The sequence below is a fragment of the Medicago truncatula genome, chromosome 4 (assembly GCF_003473485.1).
Source record: "Medicago truncatula cultivar Jemalong A17 chromosome 4, MtrunA17r5.0-ANR, whole genome shotgun sequence".
NCBI classification, from domain to species: Eukaryota; Viridiplantae; Streptophyta; class Magnoliopsida; order Fabales; family Fabaceae; genus Medicago; species Medicago truncatula.
In genome coordinates, this window is record NC_053045.1 from 55,593,072 (window position 1) to 55,620,134 (window position 27,063).

Sequence of the window (27,063 nt, forward strand, 5' to 3'; positions counted from 1 at the left end):
CTAGGTTGAGGCAACCTCTAGGATGTTATAGGGTATGGGTTCAAATTCAAAGTATGTCTCCTTTCTCTCTCTATTGATTAATATGATTTCTGACGTTAGGTAAAGAGACACACAACCTTTGGGTTTGTTTGTCATTGTCAATCGATCATGGATGAAGATGTTCGACATGCATTCATGGTATTGTTTTCTTTGTGGGAGCGTGATGTCCTTGCATTTCCATTTCAGTGTAGTTAGTTACTGATCATGCCTGCAAACACAAGTTATCCCTACGTGAAACAACCACATCAGGAAATTAAAACTAGACTATATAGATATTAGAGGGGTCAGCATGACCTAGCGAGACTAAAATGGTCAAATCGGTCGCTAACTCATTTAAAGAACGATTAAAGATCAATGTAGCGAGATTGATCGGGTCGTAATTTTCAATATATATATCAGGTGATCTATCTATCATTCAATAGTTTATCTTTTTTACGATTATGCATTTGATTTTTTAGAAATAAAATTATTTAATTTTTTTTGGGCGGGCAAACACTTAATATTGAGAGGATTAAAAATAAATTAGCTCAATTTGTATAAAGCAAACAGAAGAGGTTTTGGGGGCAGCTTCCACTCAATATGGTATATGCATACGTCCTTGAGGACATGTATTATCAAAAACAGATTTGTGTATATATTCTGCTGGAGACACTAAACATCACTTAATAAATTGACTGACCTTTAGTCTTGGGCGGCACTTATAAGGGACGGAGAATACACTTACTGCAACTGATGTGGGTCTGTAGGGGTGGATAGGTCATTGTTTCGTTAGTTACTCAATCCGGTCTTATTTATAAAAGATATTTATGTCAATAAAAATCAATTTATCTGATCCAAATTTTGAACCGAATACATTTATTTTTGTTGACTTAAATGTGTCTTACAAAAATGCTTAAAAGGCATCTCAAATTGCTCAACCAATCAGGTCGTAACTCGATAGATTTATTATCTTTTTTGTGTATAAAGTTTGATCAACTTTTTTGTGTTAGAAAGATAGTAAATTATTTGAATGAATCAAATCACTTAAAACTACACTGAAATGGGTCTCAATTTATTGAGCAACATTACACCTAGCTAATTAGTTTGACAACTGTTTCATGAGTGGGTTTCAAACTACGAAACAAAATGGCAACAACCATATTTGGTCGAGGATTGTTTTTTTACTATATATAGTTATCTTCAATGTTTTAATTTCCTAAACACAAATAATACACGACATTTTAATTACATTAATCATGTAACATTCATTTAAATGACTAATGAGTAGTTGGTTGGTCACAATCACATGGATAAGGATTGGAGTTGTGGTTCCCGGTACACACGTGAGGAAGGGACATAGATCATAGACAAGGCACATCTCATTCTTATTGCACGGTATGGGTTGAGGAGGAGTGAAGTGAAGTGAACATCGGTTTGTAAAATATCTTGTCTGGTTAATTTGTGGTAAATGAGGTAGGGAAAAATTTTAACATCACGGTTGGCTCACATTATGTTGCTGCTATCACTTAAATCCAATATGATCCTATTGCAGAGTGGGAGAGAGATGAGACATAAGAGTTTTAAATAATATCACTCTTTTTAATTTAGTTTTTAAACTATAAAAGTTGTTTTTAACATGATTCTTTCATACGCACTCCTATTAAGTTAAAGGAGTTAGGAAGTGATATGAGTAGTTCTGGTAGCGGCCTGGTAGTCAATGAGCACCTATCCAGTATCGAATGAGTTCAAATAGTTGAGTAGTTAAAGGCGGTGCCTTAAAATTGAGGAATTAAATACAAATGAAAAAAAATATCCTAATGAAATATGATATCAATCTTGAAGAAAGAAAAAAAAAGAGATATGGAAAAATTGGTAAACACTATGAACATGATTGGATCGAGCCTTGGTATGGAAACTTACCAAGTGAAAACTTTCAAATTCAGAAAAAACTCTATAATTAAAAATGGACAATCCTGGGCCAAATCATTCTTACCAAAAACAAACAAATACAAGTTTATAAAGTGAAAATAAATAAAAACTTTAATGTATATGAAATTTGTCAATTTAGTTTCAATTTATTCTCTTTCATCTTAATCATACGGACTAAATGAATTTATATAATTTAAAGACTACTTATCATATTTACATAGTTTAGAAACTAAATTTGATAGACGGTGATAGTTTAGAGAATAAATTGATAATTTATTCGAGTTTGGATGACTGAGAATACAAAAAAGAGTAAAGAATAAGGAAGCAAGTAATCAACACATCGCATGAGATTTTAGTATCATGTCCTTTGGAATGATATCACAAAGGGGCAATATCTATGAAAAGAATTTCAAAAAGAAGTCCAAACTAGATTCAAATCCAAGTTGACCCGGTGGTATTTTCACTTTGTGGCAATAGTTTAGTGTTATGACTTCGACTGTAGTGGGAGCCAGTTTTTAGAAGTTAATAGATATTATGAATATTGCCGCATGATCATGACCTAGCCAATGTTCAAAGAGAGAAGATTTATACATCACTCATACTCTCTTCTATGCCCTTGTTCAAAGATTTTATTATTCGTTACATCAATTGTGTAATAAGGTAAACATGCTTAGATGTATTTCTATATTACCATATGCTATAATTTGTATTTATGATTTTGGACATCTCTGTTAAAATTCCAACACATCATAGGGAAACATATCTCATTATCGAGATTCAAATCTTAACTTATCATATTGTAAGAGTCTAACATTTTCTGCCGGAACAAGGAAAGATAACACAAAGAAAGAACTTTTTCAAAAAACACAAATAAATAGCATGGGAGGTCCGTATAATTTATTGTAGTCTCGTAGAGCATGTTGCATGAGTTTCCAAGTTGGAATCAGACAAATGACCTACCCTATATTGTCTATAATGGAGGGCAACTTTATCAACAATGAAGGATGTTCTTTTATATGCCATCTAGATTGTTCAATCTCTAAAATAGACTGATCGAAAGATAGTTTTTGATGGAAAAAAAATCGATTGAAACATATATCTCAATATATTTTTGCTTTAAGAAGTTACGATCCGAAAGGGACTGAGGAATGACATCATTTGCAGGACGCGTTGAAAGAGGTGCATGATGGGAAAGTTTACCGTCGTCGGAGAGCTACTGATGGTGGCAGTGGTGGCAGAGGTGGTGGCAGGGGTGGCAGAGGTGTTGGGGTGTAGTTATTAGGGATTGTTTGTATTTTATTTACTTTTAATGTTTGAATATTTTGGATCATAATGCTATGTAACATTTGGATAATTATGTTTTATTAGTGTTTGAAGATTATATTGTGTTGTTAATTTTGATTTTATAACTTGATTTTTTGGTTTGCATACGGTCAAAGACCAACAACATTGACTAAATCTACTCTAAAACAGAGTCTCAGCTAAAACAGATGGCTTCTGTCTCTGTACTGATGCATTCTGGATTATATAATCCGGACAGGTTTATCACTTTCCGGATTATATAATCCGGAACCGTCGTTCACCACCCACTTTTGTTGACTTTCAACGGAGTGATTTACACTATTCAGATTATATAATCTGGAAATGATATAAAATGTTCGGATTATATAATCCAGATTCATCTATTCATCAGTGACATCTTCATCCTTTAGGGTGATGAAGTGTCAAAATCCACGAATAAATCCGGAATAATATTCCGGAAGTAGTTCGGATTATATTTTCCAAACAAAGGGTAATTTGGGAAAAAAATAGGGCGCGAGAGGAAAGGTATAGGGTGGGAAAAGTAACAGTCAAATACTAAGGGCCCGTTTGTTTTAAAGTTTTAAAAAATGGATTTTCCTTTGTATTTTGAAAAATGGATTTTTTTTTAAATTTACTCAATAACAGTCAAATTATTTCAAACTTATTTGATAATCCCTCCGTCCCAAATTGTAAGACGTTTTGGGCATTTCACACATATTAAGAAATACAATTAATATTGTGTGGAAAAGGGATATTATGATTTGTTTTACAAAATTGTCCTTAATAAATAATATGGGAAAAATAAATAAAAGAATTGAAATAAGAGAGAGTAATAAATAGTTAAGGTTATAATAGGAAAAGTAACATTAAAGTTGCATTGGTATTGTAAAGCAACATACAATTTGGGACAAATTTTTTTCTCTAAAGCGACATATAATTTAGAACGGAGGGAGTATAAGTTTAAAAAAGAAATTTTGACATTCATTAACTTAAATATTCATTGTTCTAAATTTTATATAGTAGTATAAATCACATATTTTCTCAAAATGACAAATGATTTTTATGAAAAGCTATTTGAAATAGTTTTTTTTTCGAGAATTTTTCTAAGTTTTAGTATAAAAAAAAATTATAATCAAATGATGAAATACTTAATGACATTTTAAGTTAAACATTTGAAACCAATTTTTCATTAGAAGTTTTCTTTAAAAATTTCTTTGATAAAGAATTATAACAAAAACATATTACACTACAAAAATTTATTTTAATAAAACTATAACAAACGGACCCTAAATATTTTATTATCAATTTTCTTTTTATTATTAGAAAAAATTGACGCATGTGTGTCCAAACACTATTCATTTATGTTTGTAACATAGTAGCCCTCACACTACTTTGTGGGACCTGTTCTTAAAAATAGTGTATCAACTGAAGAATAATAGGCACATAGGTTACGGCAGAAACATTGGCAGCGGACTAAAAAAATAGAGATAATTAAAAAACGCATTTCATACACTAGATCAAATCAAGAAATGCACAATGGAGTTGATATTCGTGCATCACTGAAGAAATTTATGACTTTGTACCCAGAAAAAAAAAAAAATACATCAACTGATAATATTATCTACAACACTTCATCATCTTGTTGGTAGTAAAACGAACCATCATCAACAGGCAACGATGGTGGAGTACCGGGTGGGATACGGGCTGCACCTTCCTCACCAGCACATATGGATAGAGCCTCTGCATCCCTTAACGTTGCATCAAGGTCGATGTGACCACTTAGCTCATTTATAAACTTCAAAAGGCTGTCAAAGTCCATTTCCTCCCCAATTATTTTACCACGGCATCGTTTCAAGACTGCAACACATACATAGAGGTGCAGATGTTCTGAGGGATAATGTGTCCATAATACTTCCCACAAGCGCATTGTTTTCTCGTATTCGAATTCCCTGAAATGTAAATCAATATTATATTATTAGTTGCCTAAATGAGAATTGTAGATAAATGTTTCAGATAATTCAAGGTGAGTCCCAGTTTTCTCAAAGCAGATCAAATGGAGATTGGTCAACAATTCAACATTATTTTATTAAAAAATCCATTTAATAATAGCCTTCTACATTGCTGGCATAGTGAATCTATGTGCAAAAGGTACCAAACCTAAAATAACTTAATTAGACAACAAAGTAACTCCATACTTTTCACATTATATAATATATACGCCTGCATTTATTGAATTATGACCAAAATTGAAGATTCAAGGAATCTAACCTTTTAAATTGAATCAAAATCCAGCGGAAACAAAAGAAATAATTGAGGCAGTCGCGCTGCTTAAAATAGTTATGCAATGGAGAATCCAACAGCTCCACCAACTGCAACAAATAAATATAGGTTAGGAATGGAAAAGAATATTAAAAGCAGTATATCTCGATGAGGAGACCAGAGACACAGAAATATAGCATATATGAGGGAATGGTGACAAATAGACAAGCCATGACACAGACAAAGACAATCGAAGTATCAATGCCAGCTTCTGCTACAGATAGCTCAAATTAAAATTTGAGTTCCAATAATAATTTACATTGTTTTTTTAAAAGAGTTCCAATAACAATTTACTATTTGCCTTATATTTTCATGAAAAGAAACAAAAAATGTCGTGTGTGGTGAGACTGATACATTGAAAGGTACAAATTAAAATAATTCATGCATCTCAAAGGTGCAGAACATAATTCATTCTTTTGTTGCCACATACAGAAAATTTTCATTTGTAATTCTGCACAGCAATTAATGGAAAAAAACATGAAAAGAAAGCACAGTTGGATGGAAGTAAATTTGGGCCAAACATATAATTACTAATATAGTATATCTGGTAGATTCTACAGTAATCAATTTCTTTATGGATTTGAATCCTCTCATATTTGAACCCAATATGAGAGGGTTATGTTCATCATCTCACCCATAAAATTCATTGAGCCCCACTAACTTTTTCAAGTTGTAGAACTCAACGAGTCAATGGTGAGATGATGAATATATTCCCCTCATGTTGGATTCAAACATGAGAGGATCCAAATCCTTTCTTTATATTCCAGTATCGGACGTTTGGGACTATAAGGAGAAAATTGAAGTGATTTAGCAGTTACATCAGCATAGCCAGTGGGAAAAAGCAGCACCTCTTTGTAAGGACCAAAACAATTGAAAAACACAACATTAACTTCAATATACAATCACTCGACATATATACCCAAATTATTTGAAGATGCTACAGATGATGTATGCAAAATGATGTTGAGTATATGCATATTAAAATAATATAATGTTAAGAAAAGGCCACTGAAGAAAAGTGTAAAGCTGGACAAATATAGAACAACATAGTCGTTAAAAATCAACAATTGGACGTGTGTATGCAGCTTGTCAGGGAGAAATAGAACAAGAGAGAGATAAACCTTGGATAATGCAAAAAGTTGAGAGTGCATGCCATTTTGATCACGATTAAAATTGGGTCCAAGACGTTCCATCAGAGAGACAAAACACCAAAATGCCTCTGATTCATCCTCCATCACAAACAATATTGGAGACAGAAGATCACTCATTCCCTGCAAAAGAGCACACGTATAAGCTTTCCTAACCATCTGTTTAAACGGTCCTCAACTATAACTGTTCTGTTGTATTGGCAGAAGGGAAAAAAATGGCGCAAGTAAAAACCAAGTGCATTATTTTTCACGAGTTCATGATATATTTGGTTCATGAAGATAATAGCCACCGAGACACTCATCTCTGACTACAGTAAATACACAATTTATTTGTTTAATCATGCAGGGAAATAGCTGCACCACACATGCATATAGGGCTGATAACTTCAACAAAGCCTTTAAACAAAGTTTTGGTGTTGAAGACGTATGATACTGTTAGATACCGATTCAGAAAGACAGTGGAAACACCTTTATTCCAGGCTCTTTTGATACACAGTTACAATATCAATGTGATACAGAAAATAGACCACATAGGATACAAATGTAAAATCACTCTCTAACAACTAAACACCATATTTGAGAACCGCACTTTCTTTCCAATTTCCCCTCTAAACCAAAAAACTTCCTCATTATTCTTTGCTTCTTAATATTCATACCAGAAAGTGAAGCTTCAAAACAATGGTTGAAGTGGTTGCAATGTGTTTAGGAGGTTACGAGTTGAGTCATGGAATTACTCCATCACAAATAAAAATAAGACTTCCTACAATAGACCCGTGATATGTCCAACCTTTTCCTAGATTTCGTACGTGGCAAACCTTTAAGCCACTGAGTTTCCATTTTTAAATTTAATTTCACATCATCTCTTCCTCTTTAAAACTATATAATTAAGAATTACAACTGGCTACTTGGAAATGGGTTACTAATAAGATATTAACAACTAGATTAAGCAAAAACCTAGTAGGAAAGCTTTAATTGTAGTAGTAAGATTAAGCCCAGAACCATTAGTACCTGACAATAACCAAGGTCGAAGTTGTAGAATGAATATGTCAACAGGATATCCCGCAGAACATTGACATTTGGATTGTCATCCCCCTCATAGAAAGTAAGCGATCTATCAGTTCTCACCTTAAAAAATACAAGGAAAAACAGTTAAAACTGCATAAGCATAATTTTTCTGTTCATTTTTAGTCATTCTAATTTAGTAGTGTCTAGCTTACCACATCTTTCTCAATAAGCCCTTTTCTTTCCCTGAATTTTGTGAATCGTTTAGCCTGAGCCGAGGAGATACTCTACATGAAGTACATAAACAAATTTATAATTTGACGAAGGCTTAGTTGAGAGTTTATAGAATTACAGCAGAAAAACAAAGTCGAAAGAGATGGCAATGTCCGTCATCAGAATTCATAATTACATAAAAGAGAAGTATGTAGTAGGAAGGCAGAAAATCATTTTCAAGTTTATAGTAGGAAGGCAAAAAGAGAAGTCTATCTTATTCAGGAGTAAATGAAAACCTGCCACTGGTTCTTTATGGTCTCGTACTCTGACTTCTTTACCGACTTCAGGAATTCTCTCTCAGCATATGTTGAGTCATACGGATAGTATCCCAAAAGCAAACCCCAGACCTACCATTTATATTTATATATTCCATAAAAGATATATCAGAGGATAATCCTTTTTCTATTCATAATCAAGATACTTAGCCTATAACTTGTGACGGATGCAATATACAAACCTCATTCCGTAATTCGTGGTCAAGTCCGCCGTAAAATATTCTCTTTCTCAAAGCTTCTGAATCTATGACTCTCCCTTCAGAATCAACGAATGTAATCCACTGCATATGATTAAGCCCAATAAAGAATTAGCATACAAAATCTGAAATTTCTCAGGATATAAAATGACATCCCTCAACCATTCTCACAATTCTCTCTCAAAATCTGAAAATTAACACAAGTTGTCTTATTACCACCAGCATGATCGCTTATAGCGCAGTATATATAGATAATATAATCATATTTTTGATAACACACAATATCAAAATGGATAGGATAAACAATAACGCTTCTAACAAAAATATCATTTACTCATAATTCACTATATTTACATAAAATCTGTTATGACCTGCAAAAATGCTCTACAACTATGCATAGCCAACATAAAAAATCTTTTGCAATAAAAAATATATTTTCAGAAAAATTCAAATAAAAATCTATAACTATGCATAGCCAATGAGAGATTTAGAAATTAATTTTATTTTCACTTTTTATATTTTTTTACAATTTTGAGATAAAAATGCATGTTTTATTTTACAATTTAATTGAAATTCCAAGAGAACTATTAAACCATACAAAACCATAATACTGACTATTCAACTTTTGGTTCAGTCACCCCCAGGAAAACCCTTGTTATTTCATTTACAAAAGCAACGAGGAAAATTTATATTCTAATATCAATGATCATTATGACAAGTGATCATTCCCAAGAGAAATCGTAGCATGTAATCTAATGCTAGCAGTCTATAAGAAAAAAAAATATGAAACATACAGCTCATACCTCTTTAGAACCTAAAGGAGATTGTCGCGGTTTTCCCCACACTAGCGACAAATTGTCAAACTGCCATAAGAGAAACAAAATAAAAAAAAAAGACATTATTAATCATACAAAGGTGAAAAGGGGTAAATCCACTACAAAATTTGCAGATATGAGCAATATCCAAACCAAGCATAACCATGCACGCCAAATATGCCATTATCACTATGACAATCAGATTATTCAAGTCTGCTATATTAAAGCGGATCGACAGATGCCACCAGGGAACATGTGGACAACACAATTGAAATTAGACAAATTTTAATACAATTTATGTCATCTTGAACAAAATCTAGCACCAGTTACCAAAATGAAAATCATGCACATGCTGCTAACTGGCTAAATGAGATGCTATAGATGGTAATACTCCGGATTTTTCAAAGCTACACGACAGTCATTGTAATTGAGCTTTGTTAACTGATTTTATTATTTTACTTTTACTGTGAATGATGAGTTTGAGTAGCTAATTAATATGGTGAACTGGTCTAAAGTGGTAAAAGGGCAGCTCGTTGCACCAAAGCTCCCGCATACGCAGGGTCCGGGAAGGGGTCCCACCATTTTTGGTCTAAAGTAGTAAAAACAATAATATTTTTCCTTTTCTAATCTTAACCACAACACCTTGGACCAAATAAATGACCTTACTATATTGCACCATATTTCAACCACGTTTAGGCTATCTAAGTAATTACTTGCTAATCGCTGCCAAAATTTTGGTCTAATAAATGGATAATGGTAAAGAGATTAGTGTATGAAACACAGCCAGCAAATTAAGATATCCCAACATATTATTCATAGGATTAAAAAATGTGTTATTGAACATAATCACAAAGTTTGTACTGAAAAGTAAAAATTAAAGGAAAATAAACAATAATTATTTTAATGATGTGTACTACTATTTTACAAAACTACACATAATGAGGGTCCCTTCAGCATAGCATATTGATTATACAATGCCACTCAATTGTTCATTGTTAGTTAATAATACGCAGGGTAGAAGTTGCAAACAATGTAAGCACAAAATAATTTTGCAATTAACAACACAGTTTTCTAGTTGAAGCCTGAAAGCTTGCTAACGTTCACAACATTAACCAGAGAAAAAGGGTTACCTCCTTAGAATCTGAGAAAGCAGAATTTTCATCAGAAACTTTTCCTGCAACAGTGGAAGACTTCGGAGGATCAAGGTTAGTCTGGGAAGACTTTGGAGGATCAAGGTTAGTCTCTATACGGGTTCTCCTCTCATTGGCCCTGAATCCATTAGTCTGATTTTCTCTGAAGAGTTGTGAAGTTGTTTCACGGGCAAACTTAGTAACAAGAGAAAACTTCTCCAAAACCTGAATAGAGAGGTCCCGAGTAGGATCGTTAACTTTATGTCTTGGTCTCCTATGGAACTGAGGAACACTTACACTTCCATTATTGACACCACTGTCATTCCTCTCTTGGTTCTCATTCAAAGTGGACTCATCAGCTGACATATCTGAAGGTCCACGTGCAAGAGGAACAGCCCTGGGCAGTTCCAAGGAAGACAAAGTTTTCTGGAAGTCAACCAAGCATTAGAAAGGTTAGCAAAGGTAAAATAATAACAATATTAAATTATAAATTCCGCATGCAAGCGTTTTCATTCTTCTAATCGTCTTTCTTGCTAGGGACAAGCTATTTAACATTCGGAATTATCATCTGCTAGAAGGACAAGTTGTTTAACATTTAGACCACCGCAATAGAATAGAGAAACTTACTTATGATTTTGTATGGAGGTAAAATTCTTTCCTATTTTTTGGAAATATTTTCAACGATGTACTTTTGCTAAAAGTAAAAAGATTAACTGGATCAGCGATCTGATAAGTATCCAAGCACTTGGGGAACCCTCCCTTAAAAGCTAGTTATCAAGGGAGAAGAACCAAGCCACTTCAATACTCACCGTCTCCGAGCATCCCACACTACTCGTTGTGGGACTTGGCACCCCATAATACCCAAGTCCCTATCATGATCCAGTTGCAAAAACTAAACAAACTTCACTTGAATATTGAACAGCACACACCTGCAGTGTACTCTGAAAATCATTTACTAGGAATACGTTTGCATCTTCAGCAGACCTGAAATACAGCAGAAGAAGAAGAAAAAAATGTGATATTAAACATCTGGCACGCATGTAGTAAAAGCTACTCAAGAGTCATGATGGCTGATAAAGAATAAGACAGAATAGAAAGACAAAATGCACAAAAAATACGGTTGGGAGAAATTTAACAACACACAAGCCTTCTCGTAGAACATAAAACATATACCATGCCAATCATAGTAATTGAGATTTAATGAAAATACATGTCCTTGTAAAGGAACTTGCCATACAATAACCTCACAGTATAGACAATAGAAATGACAACTAACTAATAAATTATTTTTTTCTTGATAAAAATTTCTATTTTGTTATATCTTGAAACCATGAAAAATACCATAGAAGTTATATATGAATGAATTTTCAAGACATATTCAGCACATATTCCAAAGTAATCATAATCAAAGACAAACATCTCTGCAAACAATCAGCTTATAAAAATATTATTCAGGCTAGACGTTATGATGTGATGGCAACATAAAATATTATCATATCCTTATTTTAATGTTATCTTTCTCTCCTGAATCCTGATATAATACAACTATATGAGTGAGAAATGGGGATCAAATAGCCCTTCTGAACTGTAACTGCCCCACAGGCTTTCTCAATTTCCAGGTAAATATCACAACTTTATAATATATCATCGAAGTATCAGTGATTGCATTGAAAGAAATTAAACATGAAGGCATTGAAATCGGAATCTAACCTCACAAGAAGAACATGTTGCTTTATTGTAGCAAGGAATTCTTTGACTCCTCCACTATAGAAATATAGCGGAGGATAGGCAAGTCCTGCAAAAAGATTTTATTCACATGATATTGAATTGTAGAAAACTGAATATAAGGTATAGCATAAGAGTATAGACTGAGTCAGATATCTAAATTGCCATCAAAATAAATAGTGTCACCAAACATACACTATTTACCAAACCAATATTACCTAGATTACGTAAAAACACTACATCACGAATGAGCTATAAGAAACTCTGAAGAGAAAGCACATATCCAATTCAACAATTAAATGCAGCAGCAGTAGAAACAAGTGCTAGGTATTTCAGAAATCCGGCAACTAGAAGTTATTGGTTTATATACAAGTTACATAATAATTAATAGCAAATAATATAAGAAGCACCGATGCAAAAGAAAAGGCAAAAACATTGCAGAGTGGTTTTGGTAGGCAATGAAGTATGACAACTTCTCAAAAACATTTTAAAATGTATTGACCTAATTGAACTTAACATAAATCACTAAAAAAATATAATTATTTTAATATTTGAAATATATTATTTAAAAGGAACTTAAGTGTAATTTTTCAATATTCATTATAACATTAACTCTTAAGCACGTTAAGATATATTTTTACTGTATATAACAAGTATTTCCAGTACCCTCGTCCTAGACTTTTTTAAACATTACTCTATCCTTGCATCCATGCATCACATAAATTACACGTACATATTAGCATCATGCATAAATCTATCTTTTACCTACTTAAAGAAACCTTTTTCACAGTGTTGTCCATCGTGGATCGCAGTAAATAGCAGTTTGTTAAAATTCCACCACACAACAGTGCTATGGCGCCGCTATTTCAAAATATTTTGTACTAAATAGCATGTCGCGGAACAATAGAGGTTTGTTCAAATTCCACAGTGCAATAGCGCTATAGCCGTTATATAACAACACTTTTCCATTTATAAAATTTCCCTGTGCTATATATAGAGAGCCAATACATACTTGGTTTGCAAAACCTAGTTTCCAGCATTCTAATACTATGTTTGAACAATCTATCTACTTATTCAGTGGGTGCTAAGAGAATTTGATGCAGTGTTTTTGCCAACTTGCTTATTAAGGGAGCTTTTGAAAGAGCTTATTAACAGTACAATGGACTTTTCTCATTACATGAGAAGTTATATTAGTACTCATAAACTGTTTTCAATTTACTTCAATAAACTTGCTAATAATAACAAGGGGGAATTAGATCCTAATGCATATATTACTTTTCATTAAATTTCATAAAATTGCTTATTGAATAACCAGTTTATTAAATTCTTCACTCAAATGCACCCTAAATCCATGGGAATTAGATCCTAATGCATATATTACTTTTTTGTTTATGGTGTTAACCTTTGGTTTCCAGGGGAAAGGGGCCCTATAGGTTACTTTTAACAATGAAGAGAATAACAAGGGGGAACTTCAATCACCTACCATACAGAGAGAACATGATAATCCACCCAAGGTAGTATTTCACTTTTATACTTATCTAACCACATATAAACCCCCTCCCCCTGATAAAACACATTAATAACAGAAGTTCCATGGTTGATACATATCAGGGAAGATAACAAAACCATGATATATTGAAAAATAAAGCACAATAAATATAAAATGCAATTGATTCAATTCAAAAACAGAAAATTCACCTGACGATAGAACAACAATGATATATTGCCATCCAAGAGCAGGAGTATGCCTCCTGATTGACCTGACATCCGTAAACGGCACCGCCCTAATGGTGTAAAGGTTTCTGTCTAAACAACAAATTAACAAAATAAACTTCAACACTTAGCCTGAATTTCACAAAGCAGTAAAATCATCAAATCCACTCTAAACGCAAACTACCTTTATCAGACAAACCATTATCCGCGTTATGCCCTTTGTAAGGTATCCAAGTCTGCAAGCGAAAATAATAAATTTACATAAACAAAAAACAAACCAAAAATTAACAAAACAACCAATCGATTATCACCATAAACAAGGAAGTCCCTTGCTTAATTAACTTCAATCTTCCACTAATAGCAAACTGAGTTGGATGAATAGCAACATTATCCTTGGAATATACAATTTCAGCACCTTCCAGTTCATTAGAAGATGAGCTTTGTTGGAAGCTGTCGGTACGCTGCATCACGCTAGCCGAACCCTAATCACAAACAATTCAAATTCAAAAACAATAATACAAACAAACTATTGCATGATTCGAGAATTGAACAGAATTGAATCGCGATTACAAAACCCTAATTGAAATGAAATTCGATTTTGAAGTGAAAAGATTTACTTGTTGCTGTGACGCAGCAGCGTAATCGCTGTCGTCGGAGAGGTCGTGAAGTTCAGATTCTAGCATCAGCGATTTTGGATGTAAGCGATTATTTACAAAATCGATTATTGTTTGTTTATGATAGAGAGATGTATCTTCGAGGCGAAGGAAAATAAAATCTGTGATGTGAGAAGGAGAGAAAGAAGGCGCGTTTGGTTTGCGTATGATTTGTGTATTTGTTTTCTATAATAACGCGGGTACTGTGTTTGTTTCATCGAATTTACACCGTTTGATGGCTGCGTCGGCCAGAATAAACGGCTGAGATCAAAGATTTATTTTAGGCTAAAATGCACTTTTGACCCCCTATGTTTGGCTTCGTAGCAATTTTGGCCCCTTATTAAAAAAAATCACTTTTCAGCCCCCTAACTCCACCCCTTTTGCAACTCAGAGGCCCCCTCTTATTTTGACCGGGTCAAAGTTCAAGTGGTCACTCAATGGAGACCACGTGAAATTTTTTTGAATTAAAAATAAAAAAATGCAACATATTTTTTTATTAAAATTATATAATTAAAATAAATTAAAAAAACACCCAAAAATTAAATGAAAAAACTCCGTTTCTCACCAACCTTCAACCACCATTGTAATCTACACTCTTCTCTCTTCCGCCGCAACGAACCACCCTATCTCGTTCCTCCTCCGCTTCTGTCCAATACCACCAACACCAACAACCATTTGAGCAAACTGTTCATCAATCCTCAAAACATTCTAATCTTGTTGCTGCTGTTGTTGCAATTAACACCACCAGAAGAAATTCTAGAGTATGAATTCTCCTTCATTCAATGCGACAAATACCAAAACTCAATCTTCCTGGTATGCAAATCATGGTACAAGATTGAACGGTGGTGCAGGAAGAAGACGCTATGAATCCAGCGACGGTGATTAAACGGTTTCCAGAGCTGAGATCCATTGCGTTGAAAGGTAAACTGCACTTTCGTTACGTTTGTCCTTGGATCGAAGCTATGGCTATTCTTGTTTGTATTGGTGGTGAAGATGAAGATCTTCACCCGTTCCTGTTATTTCCTTTTTTCTATTTTTTTCTGATAATAATTTAGCATCTTTTTTATCTTTGTTAGTTTTTTCATAGACTATGCTTTTGAGTTTATATTTCTTGATTTGAAGCTCTTGGTGAATGAATAGTTTCAAATAATTGCTGCACAATTTAGAATTTTGAGTTCTATTTAGAATTTAGTTTTTTTTCTTTCTATAAAGTTTGAATTTCCAACAACTGAGGAAGAAAAAGATGGCTGGTGAGAGGTTTTGTAAGAATCAAGAAGACAAGGCTGAGTTGGAATCTGTATTGAGTAACAAAACTTTTGCATTTTTTGTAGCTCAGCTGTATCAAAATATGTTTTTACCGACTTTATTGTTCCAGCATACAACCAGATCTAAAAACAATTTTTGTGGTTTTATGATGATGGATAATGAATATGAAATTGAAAGAATATGAACATATGAACAATGATGAATATGATGGTGAAGGGATGAGTTTTCAGATCTTTCATGGTGTTTTTGGGGTGTTTTAAAAGGGGAGATGAAGGATGACGATGGATATATGAATTTTGCATTTTTTAATTTTTGAGTTTTTTGTTTTTTTCTTTTGATTTTTGGGTTTTTTTTAAGTTATTTTAATTATTTAATTTCAATCAAAATATGTGGCGTTTTTATTTTATTTTTAATTCAAAATTTTTCCACGTGGCGTCCATTGAGTGACCACTTAAACTTTGACCTGGTCAAAATCAGAGGGGGCTTATGGGTTGCAAAAGGGGGTGAAGTTAGGGGGTTGGAAAGTGATTTTTTTTAATATGGGGCCAAAATTGCTACGGAGCCTAACATAGGGGCCAAAAGTGCATTTTAACCTTTATTTTACTAATTTAGTTCTTTTTCGTCTTCATCAATCCAACACTGCCCAGTAAGAAATTTAGTTTTTTAATTTTTTTTTAGACGAGTGGATTAATTATAAACTTTTTGTGTATTATTTCACATTCACAGATTTAGACTTCTTTAAATAAAATAAAAATTGTAAATTTGGATATTTTTATTTTTCAATTTTAATTTGGCATGTTTTTCTACTTCTTTAATTTAAATTAAGTTTTAGAGTATTGAAAATGATACAGGTGATAGTCTTCAATTAACATAATTGAGATCTCTTGATTATCATTTGATGCTATTGCACTATAATTATTTATTTTTTTATAAGAAAGGAGTAGGAACACTATTTACCTGTTGTCATAGTATGGTGATGCGTGACTTAACTATTGACATTCGTACCCAAAACTTATTATATCATTTCAATGGACTTCTAAAGAATGTTGAGAAAGATCATATGAAAAGATGTTGAGATAAAACTTCTATTAGTGTAATGCGCATTGTACCAGATTATGAGCTATTCTTTTTAGGGGAGATTATGAGTTCTTTTGTACCATGAGTTTTTTATTTTTTATTTTTTTTAAACAAATAAAACTCAGTTGATATGATTTCTTAAATAATGTTGAATACAAAGAAGAGCATAATCATAATCATAAACATGATGACTAACATTTGAAATGATCATCTTTGTTAAAGTATAAATAATTATATTTGCTTGACATTGAACTTCAAAGTTGTGATGTAATGCTAACAAACCTCTAATCTTTAAAACAATGACATAAAATTTAGAAATACCCGCATTATCCGAATTAACTTATTAAACGTGATTAGCTTATTTTTTATATTTTACTTGATAAAATTATTTTAGCCGGGCATTTGCCACATGGATACATCATTGAAAAGCCAATGTGGCAAGACCTATACGGATTTTTGTCATCCTCGTCGTCATCTTTTTAACATCTGGGAACATTTTTCTAAATGACAATATATGAGAACTAAAACACTAATTAAAACTTAATATGAAGAGAACTTGAATGGCCCAAATTTGATAAGAGAATTTCTATGGTACTCAAAAATTTGAGTGTATCTGTATATTTAACTTTTAAATTAATAGATAAATAAATAATTTTTTGAAGAAATTTTTTTATGCTCTATCGTTTATAATTATAATAACTAAATTTTATTTATCAAAAATGTGAAATTTAATTTTTATTATTCATAATTGTGAATATTGGTTACGATAACAATTAAAATTTGAAAATTTTGATTCTTTTTTAGTGGTGGCCGAGGTTTGAACCCGGAACCTTGCATATTTTACGCATTATCCATACCAACTGAGTTAAACTCACGATGAAATGATATTTCTTAAAATGTAAAAAATCACAAATAATTCTTTATTTTATAAAAAAATATCGATAATTTATTGATTGAGAAAACAAGTATATCGATAAACTTTAATTTACCAGTGTACCAAGTGCACATTAAAGCTCCAATTTTACTAGAACCATTGGACTAAAAATTTATTTATCGCTTCATATTTTTCAAGTAGTTTGAAGCAGTTGACAAACTCGTGTTCACTATTACATCCTTATAGAGTTTTCATATGTGATACCAAAGAGCGACAAGGGCACATGCATACATATACATCACTATCATATATTTGGCAATATTTTCAAGTACTGATTGTGGAGGTATTCTGAGGAACAATGATGGTAATTTCAGTATTGCCCTAGCTTGTAATTTGATAATTTCTCTTCAATTCTTGAAGCAGGGCTTTGGGCTGATTGATCCGATGGACTCAAGCTGGTTTAATTTCTCATGAACATTTTGGTTTATAGAAGAAGTTATATATATGGAGTTTGGTTTGGTCTTTTATTTTATGTGAGATGTGAACAGAGTTTATTTATGCATGAAGACAAAAATAGACAGAGAGACATAGAAGAGGAAGCAAACGGAGTTTGTGTCTTTATTGTCTTCAGAAACAGACAATCTCAATCGACTTGATTGCCATGCATAACTGAAACATATACCCCGTCACAGTAACTACTTTATTACTTTTTTACCTTTTTGTTTCTCGATTCTTTCTCTTGAATATTCTCTTCCCTTATTTCATGGAATTGAACCTCCAAGATTTTGCTATTTCTTTCTACCATAAGATAAGTTACACTTTTCCTCGTACACATGCTTTGTCCATAATTTATTCAATTAAAAGTGGATCATGTTTTTTAAATTCTAAAAATTAATTTGAAGATAAATGCATAATGAAATCGGAGGCTTAACTCATCCTTAAAAACCGGTTCATAAGTTGAGGATTGTCTCGTTTTTCCTAATACACCCCCGTCACGCCCAACAACACTCTTTGGGCTTGGTACGTGATTTGGTAGGTGGCCCTTGAAATCGACAGGCTCTGATACTATAATGAAATTGGAGGCCTAACTCATCCTTAAAAACCAGTTCTTAAGTTGAGGATTGCCTCCTTTATATAAACTCCTATCAAGAGTCTTATCTATCCGATGTGGGACATGGGTTTTTCCCAATACCCTTTGGGTTATTTCAAATTTTACTCCTTTAGCATATATGTTTGGATTAACTTTTGCAGGGCAAATATCACGTCTAGAGGCAAGCTGGACATGGAAATCCTGAAGTTACAAAAGTAAGATTTTGTGAAAACGTGAAAATCCACCGTAATTCTTTAAAAACCACCGTTAAACCAAACAAGCACTTAATCGACTGTCATAATATAATCAACGACTTGACATATTGTCATGTGTCTATATGAAACGACACTATTCAACACTATTTTCTCTGCTAAGAATCTCTATGTTGAGAAGTGGTGGATATCAATTGTCCTCTTAAAATAATTTCTTTTAGCAAAACATTGAGATCCTAATTGTGTTCTTCTTACAAGTAGATGGTCGAAACCTATACAGCCCAAACACAAACACGACACAGATACGCCGACACTGATCAATTATTTAAAAAATGACATAATTTAATGTAATCACAAGTGTCAGTGTTGTATTGATGTCGGTCTACCAGAACACGTTTTCGATCCAAAGTGTCGGTGCAACATGATCCAAACTTCCATATGATTGCTCTCTTGGTGGCCTATGGGTCTCGTTACGCCTATGTGATTATATATTTTCATAGGTTTTGATGGGCGGGGTGACTCTCTTTGCTCACTCATGAGTTTTTTTTTACTTGTTATATTTTCTTTATAGCGGATATTGTAGTCGTTTTTCTAGATAATTTTTGGCGATTAAAAAGAGTAACACTAATAATAAGTTACAGAAGTAATCAAGTTTGAATACAACAACATTATAACAAAAAAAGACAATAGAATTAGGAAATATTAAAAAAAAAAGTATACTAAAAGAAAGAAATTAAAAACTTAGTCATTGAAATATTCTCTTGAAAAGGAATACTTAGGAAAGCATGTTAACTTTCTTGATTGGAAGAGGGCCAACACGACCCCACTAAACTTTTAAATGCCTTAGTTAAATTAAGAAACATAGGTGTCCTTGTCCAATATCCACCTTCAGGACCCTTTTGATTCATTTGATCAGACATACTTTAAAGACCACATCATATTCTCTGACCCCTCTGACCATTGAGAATTTATGTTTTTCCCCTGCACTTTTGCTACACTAATTCAAACCATGCATGAACCTAGCCAGAATACGAATATATAAGTATTAATCAAGCGTGTTAAGAATGAAAGCCCTTAACCTAAGACTAAAGAGTTCGTGTAACTTTTGACCAATATAAGCAAACACTTCCTCTTCCAATCATATTTATAAGTAAAAAACTACTTTTTAGATTTATTGAATACCTAATGTATTTGGTCTATAACATATACTAAACACATTAGGTATTTATTTAACCGAAAAAATAGTGTTTTGCATATAGGTGAGCGGAGGAAGTATATCGTGATTTTATCTACTAACCTGAGAATAATTCGAAATCAAGTCAAAAGTCAAACAACAAAAGATAACTTTGTTGAATTGGTAAAAATTCGAAATCAAGTCATAAGTCAAGCAACAAAAGATAACTTTTGTCAAAGTAGGTTGGTCTAATTGGTAAAAATTCAACACGAATTTTACAATGTTCTAAGTTCAAATTATGATGCTAATGTGACAATCTCGTTGTATAAATAATATATGTAAGTAATTTGTCAATGTTCTCTAAGTCCATCTAACCATAACTTTGTTGAATTTCCTTAAGTCACCTAAACATTTGTCATATTGATATAGAAGGGAGATGCAACTCGCATGCATCATAAGTAGTAGTACTAGATACTGATAAACATGCTTTTGACCATTCCTGATCCAAAGTAAGTAAAAGAGAAGAAGTGGTGGAATGGGAAAGTCCTAGGATCTGGTGATGAAAGAAATGTGAAATGAGAATGGTTTAAGGCGTGGGGGAATATGTTTGGGTAGTGGCATGCGAACTTATCGCCACAAATCATGAAAGAGAGATACAAAAAGAGTCTTTTCCACTTCCCAAAAACCTTCAAAGAAGAAGAAGAAGAATATTACTCCTAGAAAGCAAAGAAAAAATGAAAACTAGTGAGTGGAGTAGTAGTAATTAGCAAAACCCAAGGAGAGTGTCTCCCATTGCACATTCAAGGCAGGGCCCTCTTTGGCGCCGGTGTCCCCGCGGGCTTTTGATTGTTAGTTATTTTGCCTATTTTTTGTGTCTTTGTTATTGTGTTTGTGTCTTTCTTTGAGTGAAACAAAACAACTCTATACGTTTAGAAACTTCTTCCAACACTAAATACTACTATATCCTTCACTGACATTCTGCACCATGTTCCCAATCTCTATATCACCAACATGTACACACTTTGACCAAATCACTTTTATTTACTTCATATTACTACTACTTCTTACTTAATTAACACTAACACACATGCATATATTTAACTACTTCCATGCAAACACAACTTACTCTAATTTATTCATTAACATATGTAAATACACATTATTTTTAAGAAAATAAAAAATGTGAGATTAGTCACACAATTATATATATGTTGGTGGTTAATTGTATTGCTTTTGTATGTCACCTTTTCCTCCTTAAAAAGAGAGATAAGGGGGCCAAGTGTCTAAATATTTTACAAACCCTCCAATAGGAATTTTGAGAAAACCATGATTTTGTTCTTAAAGCCAAGGCATGCACACATATAAGCCAACTAACGTATTCTCTCTTAATTACCAAAAGCATAATCAAATGGAGTACATAAGCATGATCTAAAAAGGGTCCTAGTTAAAAACAATAATTAATGCTAGCTAGAAAGAAAAGGTAGCAGTACACAATTAAAGGAGTTTGTTTGGGATATGTTTCATATTTGTGTGTGTGTGAAGAATATTTCAGGTGCATGCGCAAAGACACAAGGGGTTGATTTTTATTGAGTACAAATTAAGCATGACAAACCCTAAAGTAAGTGTTTGCTCCCCTTTGACATCATTCCACTCACACCTTCTTCATCTTAATTCTCATCCCGAGGCAAAACCTACTACTATATACATGCATTCTATTCTTCTCCACAATTCCTATCCTCAATCACATCTTCTTCTAATTACCTTCACTTCCTTTGTATCATTTTATTTTGTCACACTATATGTCATCAATAATTAACCATATATTCCTCCTTATTTTTCAAGCCATTATTAATATGTCTTACATTATATTTATGTGGTCTATTTATTAAGACCTTTTTTGGTTTTGAACCTATCTAGCATCTAGTTTATTAGTTGCACTCATGTTTTTGAAAATAAAGTTGAGAATTGTGTTAGTGTGATTGCAACTACAATAATGTTATACGACAAAATTTACAAAGGCAAAACAACTCATGTTTCTGTCTTTTTGTCTATTTCCCAGAATTTGATATCCCCGTGAATTAGTATGTGGAGAATCCACTTAATTTTGCTAGGAATATAAATCTATTTATTTATCGGTTTTTTGCTTTTTCCACTTTACTAATTTCCATTTAGGCATGCTGCTACCACATATATAGTTCCACCTGATGAATGCATTATAAATGATAGTGACTCCCATCAATTAATTATAGAGAATTTTAATTAAATTGAATTAATGTGTGGTTAGCTAGCATATAGTGATGTTCCTAATTATCACCAACTTATAGCTTAGTTAGATCGATCATTTCACCCTCTTCTTCAGCTCCACCATGGTGTTAATAATTGTGATTAGGTAGGTACATAATGGGACCATACAATGGAAAATAATTGTTTAATGTTGAAATGCCTTTTTCTTCCCTTTTTGGTAGATAGTCAATTAGAGAGCTAGCTAGCAATGAAAACCACTTGAAATTTTCTATGTAGTTGAACAATATGATTCCATCTTGATCAAATCATATATATATATATATTATCCATATGGTTGAATAAGTGAATATTATCGATATTTATATCATATATCAACTTTTCTTCTGTGCTTGCTTGCAAATTTGCAATTAAGCTTTTTTGATCTTATGTAAGAGAATATTATTGATGATGGTGTTTGGGAAGCCGAAAAAAGCGATGTTGGTGAGGTTCAATCCGAAGACGGATTTACATGTATAGAGTTGTAAAATACGATCTCAGATTGAGCCGCGCCAATATCACTTTTATTATTGATCCTCTTTCCAACTCATCACAACTCATTAGATTCTCTTATGAGCATATTCTCAATATGTTGATAGGTCTTATCATGACTAACATTATTTCTTTGTTGGTCCAATCTTGAGTTCCAAATAGTTTCTGCCACAAGCAAACCAATGGAAGCAAAAGTGCAATAGGAATTGCAATAAATGACTATATTTATGTCACTTTCTTTCTGATGGTACGTACATGTACAGGTTAGTATATTTATATACGTATGTTTATTTAATCTTTTCTCTGGTTTTTCTGGTTTGATTTTGGATATGAACTGTCGAACCAATATTATTACATATGTGTATTCGACCTTGTAATTTCTTCTAGGTTACACTAACTAAGGAATGGGACAAAAGTTGAATGAGATAAGTGCTATAAGTTTTTTTATTTTATTTTATTTTTAAGTAAAATTTATTGATGATATACGATATCAGTTTTGTTGCTAGGCATGCATATACCATATATGTATCATTTTACCTTCTTTATTCTAATTATTTAATTGGTGTAATGTTGGCTGACATTTGTTAGTATAATAGTATTATGTTGGCTGAAATTTAGTTTTTTATTTTTATCAATTTATTCGTTAATTAACTACTACTCCAACCAAAAAACTACTCTTATACCTTTCAATTTTAATATGAATTATATATGGAGTTTCTTTTCTTCATATAGATATTGACACTCTAAGAATATCTTCTCAAAATATTAATTAGTTTGGTTGATGGATATTTTAATTTGGTCTAATATCGAAAAGTATGGTAGTTGGAATATAGGGAAAGGTTGACAAATACATTTTTATTTCTTCATGAATCTCATCTTTCATGAATCTTCATGAATCTCATTTTTATTAGGAGATATTGGGACACCTCTAAGAATATCTTCTCAAAAATATTAATTAGTTTGGTTGATGGATATTTTAATTTGGTCTAATATCGAAAAGTATGGTAGTTGGAATATAGGGAAAGGTTGACAAATACATTTTTATTTCTTCATGAATCTCATCTTTCATGAGAATTTTTTATATGTATTTCTAAAGAGATTTTAATTTCTTCATTAACTTTTTAAGTACCTAGACTCAGACATTTGTGTGACATTGTGAAGGAAGTAGTGTACTTGATACATGAATATTCTTCCACCTATATAAAGTTACTGTTAAAGAAAGGAACCCTATATTGCTGTTTGTTGTTTGATCAACTTTAAAGTGTTTAACTCAAATGAACAAAATATCTGTTTTGTTAGAGCTCATTGAGAAAATTCTATTTGAGAAAGTAAAGAATTTGTTGTTTTTGTGGGATGCAAATCATCATAGAAATAATGTGTCACGTGTGCACGCAAAGCTCCTCTTAGAGATACCAAACTTAACTTTAACCTAATCAGTAAGGATCCGTTTGGTTCAACGGTGGGGAGGTATTTTAAAGAAGGGAGGGGAGATATATTAATTAAATATGTGTTTGGTTCAAAAGAGGGAAGGGAAAGAGAGGGGAGAGATTTTAATTAAATGTATGTTTGGTTCACAAGGGGAGGTGAAGGATTTTAACACCAAATTACTTTTTTATCCCTCTAATCCTTAAAACTATCTTATGATTTTAAAATTATTCACTTTATAAAAAATTTAACATGAAAATTCAATAACCAAAAAATCTCCATAAATAATCAAACAAAAAAGTTGTAACAAAATATTGAAAGTCATAAATATTGCTTGTGAAAAAATACATTCAAAAATATAAGAGAAAAATATAAAATTATTTGAATTTTTTACTGATAATCATTTTTTTTTATCTTGATAATCCATCTAATCATTTTTTATCTTGATAATCCATCTAATATTTACTAAATTAAGTTCTATATAAATATGTAAAAACCAAATATGTTGAAATAAAAAATTAAGACTAGAATACGTACATACAATAAAAAATAAGAAATAAAAAAATCTCAATAAAATATGAAAAAGAAAAGAATACGTAGCAAATAAATTGAAGAAAAAAAAAGTTAGCAACAAATTAAAGTCCAGGCATTAAGAATACGTTGAAACATAAATTAATAAGCTTTAAATTTTTAATAAGGACGACTTTTCTATTTTAAAATAAATATGAGGATAATTATGTCAATATAATTAAAATTGTATCAATTCATCTCTCCTTGTCTCCCCTCCCCTTCAAAAAAACTCCAATTTGAGGGGAAGCAATAAATGAGTTTACGAGGGATTTTGCTCCCCTTCCTTTTCCTTCCCTCCTCTTCTAAAAATTGAACCAAACACAAAAAATTTAAAATTATCCCTCTCCTTCCGTCTGAAAATCCCGAACCAAACAGACCCTAAATGTTTGATCCTACGAGGTAGGGGTGTTCGCGGTCCGGTTTGGATCGGTTTTGAGAGGAAAAGTGAACCGATCCAAAATAAAAATCATGCGCGGTTCGGTTCGGTTTGGATGATTATTCTAAAAAAATCCGATCCGATCCGATCCAAATATATGCGGTTTATTTTGGATCGGTTTTTGGACATCCAAAGTGCAACATTTAATTTTTATTTTATCTTAAGTAATATGACACATGCATAGAAAAATAATAAGTTTGATACAAAATATAACACAAATGTATTAAAAAAGTTTTTTTTGACAAGAAATGTATTAAAAAAATTGACTTTACACAATGAAAATGATTGATTATATTTGAAATAGATGAAGTAGTAATAATATAGATTAAATTAATGCAATATATAATACTAATAAAATAATAAATAAGAATTAAAATCTACTTTTGCGGTTCGGTTCGGTTCGGTTCGGTTTTAAAAAGGTGATCCGAAATCCGAACCAATCATAGCGGTTTTTCCAAAACAACATCCAAACACATCCAAAAATATTCGGTTTTTTGCGGTTTTCGGTTTTTTTGGATCGGTTTGCGGTTTTATTTTGGATCGGTTTTGATTTGAACAACCCTACTACGAGGGGTAACTCTGATGGGTATATTTGCGATAGTTAATGTTTTTTTTTTTTTTGTAGATAGACGAAAACTCACACATACATGTGGAGGCACCTGAGTTCGAACCCCGTCATGGTGTTCAACCTAACAATTTTAATATTTTATCAGTTGAGCTGTAATATTGTTTTTCCCTTCCTGCCCTTTTTATGCTTTTGTCTCATGCAGGGAAAGTGGCTCCATTTATTTTTTATAAGAAAAAAAAAAAAACGAAGTGGATATGGTGTACTCATTGCAGCAATATCAAGATGAAAATAATAGTATAATACTAATTTAAATCAATCTTGTTAATTAAACCAATTAAAAATAATTGGAGCAATTTACTAAATTAATAAATAAATTCATATACATATAAAATTGAATTTAATGGATGAGGGTATTATAGTACTTTTTATATATAATCAACACTTCTCTCTCTTTTATTTCTTTCATCTCTCTCTCTCTCTTATACCAAACAATACACCAAATCTACTCAATTTCTCATTTCTCTCATTCTCTCTCACTTATTTCTCTCTTCTCAACTTCTTCTCTTAACCAAACACACCATAAAAGTGATTATGATAAATGTCAAACGTTTTTAATGATCAATTATGATTGATTGACGGTGTAAAAATTCTTTACACAACAATTTATATGAATTATCCTTATATATTATATTTAATATTACTCTTAGTTTTCTTATTAAAAAAAATATTACTTCTATTGTTTTTAGTCCCTGTTAAATTAAAATTTGTTTAATTATGCTTAAACTTCTAAATTTTTGAAAGATTTTTTTACATACATGTTCATAACATCGTAAGACACTCTTTTGTATTTTTTTTTTAGTTTTTTAACTTGTAATGAATTAAATATGAATTTTTCTAAAAGTCAAATTTCAAGATTATATTAATGAAAATTTGGACCTAATAATAAAATTTTAAGTTACTTTTTTGCGGAGGAACTTTGTATAATATTCTAAGTAAGTATGTGAAAAATATGTTACAAATTTAAAAGTTTAAGCATAATTAAGCAAATTTTAATTTTACAAGGACTAAAAGTATGTGTTGGTCCCTGTTAAATTGAAATT

General features: G+C 32.0%; 1 protein-coding gene across 1 annotated transcript; it reads right to left on the minus strand.

Moving 5' to 3' along the window:
• Positions 1-4,720: 4,720 nt before the first annotated feature.
• On the minus strand, positions 4,721-14,680 carry LOC11438160 (TBC1 domain family member 15). Its single transcript, XM_003609338.4, has 15 exons — positions 14,464-14,680; positions 14,158-14,328; positions 14,031-14,082; positions 13,832-13,939; positions 12,119-12,203; positions 11,338-11,392; positions 10,409-10,834; positions 9,267-9,326; positions 8,449-8,547; positions 8,228-8,338; positions 7,934-8,005; positions 7,725-7,841; positions 6,690-6,839; positions 5,518-5,618; positions 4,721-5,198 (listed from the first exon to the last, which is right to left on the minus strand). The coding sequence occupies exons 1-15, from the start codon at positions 14,527-14,529 to the stop codon at positions 4,871-4,873; spliced, it is 2,001 nt and encodes a 666-aa protein (XP_003609386.1). The 5' UTR covers positions 14,530-14,680; the 3' UTR covers positions 4,721-4,870.
• Positions 14,681-27,063: the final 12,383 nt, after the last annotated feature.